This window comes from Thunnus thynnus, chromosome 9 (genome assembly GCF_963924715.1).
Source record: "Thunnus thynnus chromosome 9, fThuThy2.1, whole genome shotgun sequence".
Classification (NCBI taxonomy): domain Eukaryota; kingdom Metazoa; phylum Chordata; class Actinopteri; order Scombriformes; family Scombridae; genus Thunnus; species Thunnus thynnus.
The window spans coordinates 22,656,107-22,669,048 of NC_089525.1; the positions used below are offsets into that span (position 1 = coordinate 22,656,107).

Consider the following 12,942-nt stretch of genomic DNA (forward strand, 5'->3'; position numbering starts at 1 on the left):
TACAATATTCAAATGCTAATAGGTGCTATACTGCAATCAATTTCACAAAAGAAACAGCAAAAACCAACAAAAGCCTCCCAGTTCATTTTCAGGCTGTATAATTTCAAAATCCCTCATTTTAAAGTGCTACCATTTACATGCAGGAATTGTGTTGGCAATTTATAGCCTTTCCAAATTACAGCCCATTAGCAATATCAGGGCTGAAAATAAAAATCCAAGCCATAAAAATGACCTCACTTGCACAGTTTGGAACGTGCTCCTCGACATCCTTCCAAAAGAAGATAAGTGTGCGTGTGCGTGTGTGTGTGTGTTTAGGGAGAAGGATGAAGACAGATACAAACACAGAACAAGATTCAGAAGCCAAATAAATAATGGGCTACTTACCGCAACTTTGCTCCCAGTTATCTGCATGCAGCGATCAGCGGAGAAGGTTAATGTGCAAAAAGACACAAACAGCACAATCATTAGTAGGCCAGAGAATCCTCTCCATTACACGTTGAGGCATTAGTGTAACTTGTGTGACATCACAAACATCCTTCACACAATTGTAGCACACACTATACAACTAAATTTTTTAATAGCCAACAAGAGAATCAATTATGGGCACATACTGAAGAAAATGTCTGTTTGGCAGCTGCAATTTTTCCCAATTTTCCAAATGTTAATAAGACCGACACATGAAAATAGAACATCAAGACAAAAGAACTTTTGTTTTCTTTCCTGTTTGTAATTTATTATCTAGCATGCACATACATCATCAATACACAACAAAAACAACTGTGGGAGTGATGAATCAACATGTTTAGACATGCAGATACCCACACATGGGATCAATTTATTGTTTAACAGGGTAAAATATGATGTCCTTCTAACTGACTGATCAGTATAGATTTACTGTCCCTCAAAAGAGATAGTGGCCCATGTGGACAAAGAGGCTACAGAGGGTCTCCCTGAACTGGAATCAATCAGTTGCCATTAACATTGGAGGTGTCAAATTTGTGTGGCAGAGCTACCTTGATCCTGTGCAGTCAGCACGATTCTTGGAGTTTAACCTTGTTATCTGTCTCTTATTAATGCAAAAGTGGGGTTTGTTTCACAGTAGGAGGGTGTTTCTTAGCCAAGTAAATGTATTCTAATCTGTGAGCTGAGCACTTCTTTCTCTGCTACATGTTTCCTGTGAAATGCATTTTGATTGCAGGAAGTTAGAGGACACATGAGTTCCGTGTCTCTTACCTCCTCCTTTCTCTCCTGTTTTCACACCCTCCCGTTCTCTCCCCCTCCTTCGGTCTCTTCTGATCTCCATTTCAATGTATTTTATTGTCACTCTGAAACTCTCCAAGTCTAGCCATTTGATGCTTGATTTCCCCTCTCTATCAATCTACCAAGAGTTTATGACAGCCATAAAGTCCATTCTACATGTGCTACCACCTGATGAGGCACGTAGGCTAGTACTTTTTAATCATACTGTGTATCCATTTTTTCCTTGCTCTCCATGAATGCAGCATGTCATTGTCTAAAAAACATGAATGTTTTACACTATCTGATCGCCTTGAATGAGTCACACTGACATGCAACATAGATATCTTCCACAGATGTTGATGCCTACAACATATTTCTCAGTCTTGTTTTAAAGCAGCTTGACCAAAAGAACAGACACTATCTTGAGTCTGCACAGACAACAGTCAGGGAGGAGCTTGAGGGGGAACAGCACAGTTTCACCAACAACAAGTTTATATTTTGAATACAATGTAACACCTTGTTCTCACTAAGACAAGGGCAAAGCTCCTGTCAGTTCAGACCCCGACTAATACTTCGGGTAGTGTTGAGGTATTACAAACTCTTGAGATCTGATATTGAGCATCTCTCATAACATTATAAATAAACTGAGGACGAGTCACTGTGCACAAGAGTATTATTTCATGATGGAAATATATGCATTATTTGTCATAAACATACATCAATATAATAATAAAGGGCCTGGATTATCTGAGCAAATGTCAGGCCCATTAAGAGAAGAAGGTGGCACATTGGTGGTCACATCAATCATTAATATTCAGTAAAACTGCACTAATAACACTCGACAATCCCCCTTACAAGATCCTGCCATCACATCATTCCTGAATCTAAGACACAGCACGTTTGAAATCAAACCCGAAAATATTCACTGACAGTAAGCAAGAGTCAGTCTCAGAGAAATAAGTCATTGTATTAGTGCAAAAGGAATTTTGGCAGTTTTAATGATGTTGCTACACAGTTATAGACAGAAAAAAAGACCAAGAAATGAGGTGAGAGAGAAAGGCAACTGTTCATGCAAAGCTGATGGTCAAGGACGTCCACAGACACACTCCTGCTAAAGCAGAGCTGGACTCTATTGAAAGGCAGCTCATATTCAAATGAACAGGGTCAATGTAGAATTCTCACTTGAAAAGACATTCCATTTTGTGTTGGGGGGTAATTTGCTAGACTCCTGCTGAGGCACCCTGGTAGAGTATGGGAGTGTTCTCAATCTTGCCTGGTGATAGACTAGTAGAGAGGTGGCAATTCACGAGGGAGGGAGGAAGGGAAAAAGCTTTGACTTTCCTTTGAAAGACATATTTTTACATGAGTAAACAAAGTCATAATCAGCCTTTATTTCTATTAGCTTTAATTTCAAGCCATATGGATTTATAAAAAAATGTCTATATGATATGAAAACATGCTAATAATCTAGAATAATGATGAACACACGTACAAGTTGTACACCGTGAAGAAAGCCTAAAGTAGAGACCAAAGATTTTCCTAGTTGACTAGCAGTCATTAGTTCAAGCCATCAGTCGACTAGTCATTGCACATTTATGATAATAATTTAATTATTTTAATATATCTTTTTTGGGGCATCAGAAAATGTACTGAGTTTGAGGGCTGAGAAAGAATGTTACAAATAACATTGTTAACACTGTGCTACATTATAGAGAAATACAAAACTGTAATAATGAGCATTTAAAATATAAATTTTACAAGCGCACACATGAAGTGACACGCCTTTTAATAACAATGCCAAAAGCTGTAACGATTCTGAATGTGTCAGAACAACCAGCGAGGACACTGAACATTTAATTTATTTCAACACAGTATGACATCACACAACTTATGAACTTGGCTATCTAGAGTGGCCATGCTAGGTGGCTAACATTAGACTAGTTACATGTTTTAAATAAGAAGTCATGTTTGAGGTAGACAAATGAGTTTGCATGTCACCTTCGTGTCGTTGTCCTTTACATGCTTGAAATGATCCCACACTTGAGATGATTTCCTGCCAAACAAACTTAATGACTTTTTGGCAAATGTCTGTCCCTGATTGACTGAGTCACTGTCTGAGTGATGAATTGAAGTAACTTAAGTAAGTAACTTTACTGGTCACTTCGGCTGGGTGTCACCATGTGTCGCCACTTCCTGTATCTGTTGTTTCAAATTTTTCATTTCAGATCATTTCACTTAAAAGCCTTGTAGCGTTTCATACACAGTCCAGTCATATATTAAGTTTTGGCCAAGTCTTGTCAACAACAAGGTACAGCTCCTGAATGGAGTTTGAGGGTTTTGTTTTTCTCTGCGACTAACCAACCAATGAAAACTTGGTCAACAAAGATTCTTCACATCAACTAAAGGTTTGGTCAACTATTAGGGGGCAATCCTAGCCTGAAGCACTTAAAGCTATTGAAATTTCCTTTTATGTTGCAGAAAAAAGGGGGTTTTTTGTATGGCACCAAAGTACTTGCTCAATTGAGCAGGTCTACAGAGACAGACAAGAAAAAGGGCACACAAATAATAAAATATTTTTTGTTCCACTGAGATTTACAAATTTAAACCTTAATCTTCAATGAATTTTAAGCCTGCACACTCTGCATCAGACGTAGGTTAAGCAAGGAAGATGGCTGTCGAAGTCTAAATAAAAATGTTTGAGTATTGATATGGACATGGGGTAACGTGTGACATTAGTGAATGTTCCACTTATATTTTCATTGCAATAAAATATAGTTAAAACATGATGCTCCCATTAGAGTAAAACCAAAAATCACTAACTAGTCAAATATTCTATTGGGACCTTAAAATACAGGAAACAGGAAAATTAGGATAGCATGTGTTAACCCCCTCCAAAGCCCCAATCTCACAAGGTAGCAAACATCTTTGGTAGAAAAAGATTGAGTCACATAAACAGTGAAGGCACCACAGCAAAACAGACACACCATGTCCAAATGCAACACTCCTACATTCATCAAGCAACATATTCTCCTTTAGTCCACACTGCATGCTCATCAGTAACTACAAGCAATATTATCCTCAGAAAATGACTAAGCAAGAAAAATAACTTTTTGGAGGAGGGATTCTTCAATAGATATAGGCTTATAATACATGCATAAATAAAGTCTGTGTGAAAAATGTGACTGTTTTTCAAAAACAAAGCAGTCGCTTAAAAAACCAAAGCAATCATGAAACCTGGATTACAAATACTTTGGTATCTAAAGTTTGAACAAATATCATAATTCTGAGTTGTTTACTGACAAACTGTACTTTAAAGTATGTTGACTCTAGGATTTATATATGAGCGTCTGTAATTATGAAGATTCCCCTCACATTAAGAGGCTGCTGAGACCCAAGTCACACCATTCAAGGTGAGATGGAGCACAGGATCACTACACAACAGTTTATGTAACATTTTCACAAGCTCTTCACTTCGATTTAGATTTTCTCTCTTTCATCAATCAGGAGCTCGTAGGATCACAGAATATTCATTTGATTTAAGGCATCGGTCCATTTTCTAAGTATATTCAACTAGATATGGCATTATTTTAAAACAAGGGAAAGTTTACACGGATGAGAAAGCTTTACTTACTTCCAATGCATGTGAACATGCTTCAATAAGGTTCTTTGATCAGCTAATACAATTTAGGATAGGTGGTTTGTTAATTTTTTACTTGGGTAAAATGTATTCAAAGACTTCATGCTAAACATTTTTTCATAGTTATACAAATTGTAATGTGTGTCCCTCACTGCAAATGAGATTTGGTAGCAGTATCACATTTTATCAGAATCACATAGATGTCCAATAAACTATAAAGTTCAAGATAAGTTGTCTTCTTAGTCACTCATGTAACAATATATGGATGTACAGATGCTCTTATGTAAATGTATGCATACTTACATTAATCTGTGTATGTATATATCATAACTGGCATTCAACCATCCCCCTCTTTCAGTTTTATTAAATGTGATAGCAGGGTGCTGAGAGACATCACATTTTGTCCTCTGTCCTTTGACTACACAGATTACGTTATTCATTTGAATAAAATATCAGTGCTCGCAAAGTATAATGGGCCCTGCGAGGAATTGAATCATCTCGGATAATCATCCTTATCAATAATGCCAGTTAATTACCATAACAATGAGGAAGATAATAAATGATGATGTCAAGAGAGAGCTACCAGGTTCGGGAAGCAATGGGGGCAAAAATCACCTTTTTTCCTTCTGTCTTGATGTGATTTTCACCTTGGCCATAATTTCAAAAGAAGATATGAGACACATTCTCACATTTATGTATTACCATCAGAACTCTTTATTTTTACTGCTGTTTTTGGATTAGAGCGTTGATCAAGTCGCAAATTACTTTTGAGAATGGGAAACATAATCCTAATTTTATTATTCTTATTTTTTATGATCTCAATATTAAGCAACTACAGCTGCTGAATGAGATGGGCTCAACTTTACATATACCCAGTAACCAAATGGTGACACAAGGCACCGCCACCACTGGGGGGAAAAAAAACTTGCATGCAAGTACACAACTGGACAACCAAAAATTTGCATGCAAGCACATGACTGGAGCAGCACTGACCATCCACCTAGCATTGAGTGAGTGAGTGACTACAATTTCCAACTGATAGGCTACAACAGCAGATTGCAGCACGGTGGGGAAAAACAATGAGGAAAACAAACCAAAATTGCAATCAAAGATGTGGGGTTCAAGCATGAAGAGTGGAGAGAGAGACAACGATAGAAGTGAGTGTGCAAGAACAAAGCAAGCCATACTGTAAAGCAGATGATCAGGTTAAACTCGTTCTGAGGGGCTGTGTGGAGTGTCATAATTCATCACCCACCCACTACAATTATTCAGTACACACTCTTCAGTCTATAAAAATGCTCTTTGGTTTATTCTTTAACTTACGGATTTAGCAGTGGCTGAGATGTACTGGACCACCATCTCACGTTTGGTGCTTAGGTCCTTTCCACGCAGGGGGGCTTTGCGTTCTTCATTCAGGTTCATGTCCTCCTAGAAGAACAAACATGGAGACAGTGAGGAGAAATCTAATGTGTGGTAGTGACTTAAATGTAGTTTTCAATTTCTTTATTACACAATATACATTAGGCAAAGAGGACAGAGGAGAAAGTGAATAGTGTGAAATACTTAGCACTGGTGAAGTGCACTTAAACCTAATGGAACATATCAAAATAACTATCTCAAAACCTCAAACTTTGAACCATATTAATTTAAGTACAACAGTTTCATGAGCAAGACAACAAATATTGACAATTATACTTTCATTGCTTCTATAAACCTTTTACATCAGATCCTGTCCTTCACAGTTGAACAATTTCTTTTACATGTATCTCTTTTCGTTAAAGTCAAAAGGTACAGCACTTGAAATGAGTCCTTGAAACGAAAGTAGCAGGGCTAAAGCGATATAAACTGTACATCCAAACTCAAACAACACAGCCTCTATTGAGGCCATGCAATCACATCAGATAGGCAGGATAGGCAGGATAGGCAGTATCTGCGTGTTATTGGGAGTATTATCTTTGTGCTACTTCTGCATCACAAAAGAGGTCTTTCATGTGAGAGACATCAGGGGATGGAACGAAGGACGGACAGAGCACTAAAAGCTAGGGAATGACATGATGATTAGAATGGAGGAGGATGTTTATCAGAAGCACTCTCTCACAAAGAGACGGCTAGAATGAACAGAGAGAAAAAACATCCTCCTTGGGGTTTGAGGCTATTGAACCTGAAGATGTGGAGCCATGCTGCCCTCTGCTGGGAAGTGAAGAAACCATGTGTCCTTCGGATTGGTTGATTTGATTTAGCAGTGATTCCTCTCCATCTGATTTAAAACTTAAATTTCACCTGATAAATGAAGCATGTCATTTATAAATAACAACATTGTAGTATATAATGGTCTGAATATCTTTGTAATAAGTAATTTGATTCAAACTCTTTTTGCTTCATTTGTCACTGAAGCATGGGCAGGAATCCCATCCAGGGGCACCATGACCTAAATTCCTCCAACTACATTTCCTCTAGTAAATACCCTCGGAGCTAAAAAACCATTAACATCCTTTTTGTGGAACAGGGAAGAAAAAAATGCAGCTGAAACTTTTACAATTGGCAGTTTTTTTCACCCAAGGAAACCAGCAGGTTTTTTAATTAATCTTTGAACCCTGCTAATTTATCTGCTTAATTGGCATTCAATAAACGAGGCAGAATGTGGCGGGGTGAATATATTGGAGGGGTTGGAGTAGTGGGCCTGCGGGATGCTTGTCAGGGGGCAAACTGGAGGAATGAGCCCTCCATGTTTAGTCTCCAAAATGATTAATGCTCTTTTATTAATTATACCCTCACAGGCTACATAAAAAGCATCCCAGGATATCTTCAACTATGCTTCTTGTGTAACTGAAATGACGAGATCTGAGCTTGTATCAATGACAGTAGAGTTACCTAGACATGTATTTCAGATCTTATTGTCTCATGTTGGCCCAGCAAACCCTGCTAAGAATTTGCTAATACTAATCATTCTCCACTGTCTTGCTTAACCAGAAATAATGTCAGTCAGCAACACTTAGCAGACTAAGCATCATGGACGAGAGGGATGGGAACACTGTTCATCCCGGTAGACTACTTTGCTGTTTACAGTATGTACAGTGCAGTCCATAAGTAGTAAGACAGTGACGCATTGTTTAAATTTTTTTGATTCTGTGCTCCAGCACACTGGATTTGTAATGAAGTTAATGAGCTGACCATCAGATTTAAGGGTGTAACAAAGGGTGTAATGATTTTAGGTGAGCACAATAGGACTCGTATGCCTTTTTATACACAGCACCCTTGCCCACATCCCCCTCAGGTTTTGGGAAAATGCAGCAGACAATTGATCCTAAATACAAAAAAAGCAACCCAAGAGTTTTTACGAGCCAAACAGTGGATTGTTCTTGACTGTCACCTAACCTCAGTCCACTCGTTTCACTCGCTGAAGATCGGCTCTCAAATCAAGCAATAATTGAAGTTGGCTGCAGTACAGGCCTGGCAGCACATAACCAGAGAAGATATTTATGGTCTACTGAAGTCTGTGGATCAAACACAATAATTTGCTACCAAATATTAAATATATTAACTTCATTTAAGCTTATTCCAATTTGACCTATACATTATGTTCACCATATTTTAGGAACTATGTATAAAAAGTGCTAAATTTCCTACATGGTTTATCTGACTGAGATATAGAAGTCTTGCAATTAAAACCGGAAATGAGCACTTAACCCTCAGTCATTGCTTCATTTCATCAAATCCAATGTGCTACAGAACAGAGCCAACACAATGAAATGATATATACATAGTTACTTAATTAGAATACTGTGGGGCAATGTGGCTTTGAACACAGCCCAATCCAGAGTGGATGTCCACCACTACACGCTTCAGATCACAGGAAAAAACAATTAATAGCTACCATCAAATGTGTGTGAGACTGAAATGGATATGGAGAGTCCAAGCTATGGGGAGAAGTGGATCTGAGGAAAGTAGACTTACAAAAATGTTTTGCTTCAACTGTGACAAATCGATTATTTTGTCCACTACCCTCAAGTCTGATCCATGAGTGTGTAAGGGCACACACAGTAACTCTCCTGTGGGCTGGTTTTAATGTCCTGGTGCAGAGTGTAACTGCTGAGGGATCACATAGGAGCTTATTACTGGGAGTGTTCATCCTGACAATGGTGCATAGAGAGGCACATAAAACCTCCGACTAGCCACAGCAGCCCCGCAATGTTACATTCTTTTTTCACCGGTCCTCTTTGTCTCTGTGAGCACCTCAATGCCATACACTACTCCTGACAACAAGAAGAAACTCTCTAAAGAACGATAACAGAGACAAATTTGTACTGGAATTAAATCAATTCAATCAATCCAAAGTAAAGATGTCATGCTGTTGGAGGTTTTCATGCTCACAGACAAGTAGAAACATCATCTGAGTAATAATGCTATGAATGCTAATGGCCATATCAGCACAGATAACTTAAAGTGCCAGTATGCGGCACCTATTGATGTCACAAAGTCACACCATCAGGGAGCTTTTGTCTTGATGGAGAGGACAAGTTCATATATCTTACCTCACCAGAAATCCTACCACTGCTTTTCTTTAATGTTACAGACAATAAAGAGCTGGAGCATGATGAAAGGGGTTTGCGATATGTCAAGGGAGTCAGACACGGTTTAGTGTAGTCTTTCACAGCTTACTGGACGCTGATAAAATTAGTTCAGATGCCATAATGTGTGTCACCGCATTCCTGCGTTGAACCTCTCAGATTGGAGTCAGCTACTGGAACACAGCTGCATCCTTAGTGAGATGCAGCTGTGATACCGGACATTTCATCAGTGGATTTACTGCTGTGCATTTTGATGAGGGGCTCTGAATTCCAGCTATGCACATCTTAGGAAATCATATGACAGGACACACAGACTTAAGATATACACTGCATCATTCTAAAGGCAGTGCTGAAAGTAAATGTTTTTTATATTTTAACTTTCCCTGTTGTTTTATGAATATACTTCTGCTATCAACGGTTAGCTTCAAAAATTCTAGAAAGAGTTGATTTGGTTTCCCTCCCAACTGACTGAGTGTTTCCTCCTATATTTTCCCAGATCCCTTTGATGACCTTTCAGTAATAGGCTATGTGCTATTTAGACTTTAAGATACACAGTGCAATGTGTGAACCACTTTCCTGAGAAAAAAATATTTTCAGTTTCTCCTAGTCATTAATGCACAGTGGGTGGTGTAACTGATATGGCATGGGTCATCCCTTCATTTGAAGCCAGCTGGATATCTAAGGCTGCAGCATGTAGCATCATTAAAAACAATCAATAATAGAAACGGTGTAAAGACAAAGAGAGCAATCAAAATGTATGTGTGTATGACATAAAAAGAGATACAGAGATGACAAAGACAGATAGATGCTGAAGAGAAGCAAGTAGCATCAAAAGAAAACTACAAGCGACTTTCATTTCTATGTTTGCTACATCAAAGGAAGTTTAAAAAGTTTACAGTCTATGAGAGCAAATAGTGGCGGTTTCAAAAGTACATAAGTAAATAACCCTTTTCTTTTCGATTTCATTACTGTAATTACACTTCCCAACCTGGAGTGTCAAGGCCTGTCAAATGTCAGAGCAGCAAACATGCCTTCTGTGTCGTCCGTCACTGAGCAAATTGAAGCCTGGGTTTAATGTCACGCCACTGTGAGCACAAACATAGTAATTGAGAGGTGAACTGAGTGACAGGGATGAGCACCCAGGCAAGAAAACACTGAGCAGGAGCCTGATGAAAACCAGGAGCACTGGTCGCATTTCTCTAGCCCTGGCAATAAAGACCATTGTATGAGAAAAAAAAAGCAGGCACCGTACCACACACACATACACACTTGGAGACATTATCCACAACAGTACACACAACCTATGCAATGAAGCCAGAGTAATACAGCTCTGCACTTCAAAGAGATGGGCTGAAAGCTTTTTGTTAGATTTCAATCCTGCAGTACATAAGGCCAAAAATGCATTTCAATGGAGAAAATCACAAGTGTGACAGAGCTTTGACCCCACAGATGAGTGCGAAGTGAATTTCAAAGTTCTGTGTTCATTCTGACAGTGGCCTAGGGAATACGTAGGTGGAGCCCTGCCTCACGAAAGCTTAACTTCTGGATGCAAAATACATTTAGTTGTGCTATAAAAACATATCTCAAGTCTATCTTGGATACATTAAATATATATTATACTATGTAAAAAAGACTCTATCATAAATTTGTGATATTGTTTTGCATATTTGTACATTCAAATTGGGGTAATAAAGGAGAGGGTCTTGTGCAACCCAGTAATTGGGCATTGTTTCATGTCACCATGGGATGTTATGGGAGTATGATTGGGCAATTAGTGGTGGTTTTCTAACCTATGCTGTAGTTGTGTAGATGGAAAATTTTCAATTTTCATATTGCAATTTTTAGATATTGGAAAAGATACAATTTTCAACATTATCTGTAAATCCACAGATATAGTTCAGATACAGTTTAAACCTGTCTCTGATCTCTGTCTATGTGATCACAATGACAACTACTGGAGCTTGGTTTATGGATACAGATGCACACTTGTATTACTGGGTTTTTGGTGTATCACATATGAATTTGCACATGTAAATGTCATATCCTGGTTTAGGATCACATGCTTTTTGGTAGAAAATAAGCCTTTTTTAACATTTTGTCATGACAACTGTAAACCACATTATCTTTTTTGTAATTTTATAAAGGCATGATTATATGGTCAGACAGTAAAGAATATATAAAAGTTGCATAAAACTAGAAGAGCCTTGAAAAGAAGTAATTTCATTACCATCTTTTTTGACATGCCTGGCAGAGTTTGGTACACAGAAAAAATTTTCATCAGCAGTAAAACAAGGAAGCATGGAAATCTATTGGTGGTAATATACTGATAGAAAACATATCTGAAACATAACCTGTCTACTCAAACTCACTCTACACCAATATTCATTCCAGCAGCTCTCTGTTTCTCTACTTGTGCACCACTTTGTACAGGTTTATGAATCAATTTAAGATTTCATAATGGAACGCTCAATAATGCTCATGCAAGAGAAACACAACGCTTACCATCATCTTCTCAAAGAGGTCAATAATCTCCTTTTCTGAGAGGTTCATGGAGCGGTCATCAAATAGGGGCTGAGGAACCGGCAGTTCAGTCTGGGTAGAGAGGGGATCTGTAGGGTGCTGTATAAGGGGCTTCTCCTTCTTCATCCCTGTTTTTCTGAAACTGGTAATACGATCACGCTAAAAGAAAAAAGAAGAGGTGTGAGATATTAAAATATTGTTTTTTGCTATTGCTGATTTTCACTGAAATAAAACCTTTTTTTTTTTTTTAAAGGAGTGCATTGGTTTTTCCCGCCTATGACCCAGATTTCAAGAGCTGTTCTGTTTTGTGTTGACAGATTACACTGTAAACCGGATCCTCCGATGGCAAGGACAGCTCAAAATATGTTTCTGCAAACAAAAGTGAAAAGAAAAAAGAATCCAGCCCTGAGTCCCTGCGAGTCACTAAGGAGTGATTTCAGACTAAGCCTTAAAGGGTACCTATTATGCTTTTTGTGCTTTTCTGTTATTTATATCCTGTAATGATGTCAGATATCTATGCTAAACAAGGTCAAAATTCCAAAACTGGAGATTAACGTATGTATAAATGCTCCCTGCAAATCAAAAGCTAGGGCTTCAGCCTGCCCTGAACGCTTCCTTTGCGATGTTTTTTTTCTATCTTGCCAACGAGTTGACATCAGATCGTCTTGCGTGCCCATAAACGGCTGTCCGTTCCATAGCCTTGGTTGCTAAGGTTGCTGCTAAGGTTTACCATGTGTTGTTAGCTTTGTTCAATCACATATTTCAGGTCAGATTCCAGCTCAAACATGTACATATGTATTTGAGAAGTTGACATTTTGAGAAAAGAACAAGAAAACTACTACTATAGTTTGTTTCATGGTTTGTTTACATAGCCTCCCCAGCTGCCAGGAGTTGGCTGTGACACAGCTTCCAGAAATTAACCAATCAGAATAGAGTGGGCTCACTGCAAGGGGGGGCTTAAAGAGACAGGGGCTAAAA

General features: G+C 38.4%; 1 protein-coding gene across 7 annotated transcripts in view; it reads right to left on the minus strand.

The window, feature by feature from the left end:
- The window catches only part of diaph2 (diaphanous-related formin 2), a 381,473-nt gene that overhangs the window by 350,035 nt on the left and 18,496 nt on the right, over positions 1–12,942 (minus strand). For 6 of the 7 annotated variants that reach the window (XM_067599728.1, XM_067599726.1, XM_067599730.1 and 3 more), the window contains 3 exons: positions 11,947–12,123; positions 6,200–6,304; positions 385–405 (listed from right to left, as the gene is read on the minus strand). In XM_067599728.1, coding sequence (XP_067455829.1) covers positions 385–405; positions 6,200–6,304; positions 11,947–12,123 — 303 coding nt within the window. The remainder of the gene's footprint in view (positions 1–384; positions 406–6,199; positions 6,305–11,946; positions 12,124–12,942) is intronic. The other variant, XM_067599729.1, reaches the window with a different exon arrangement.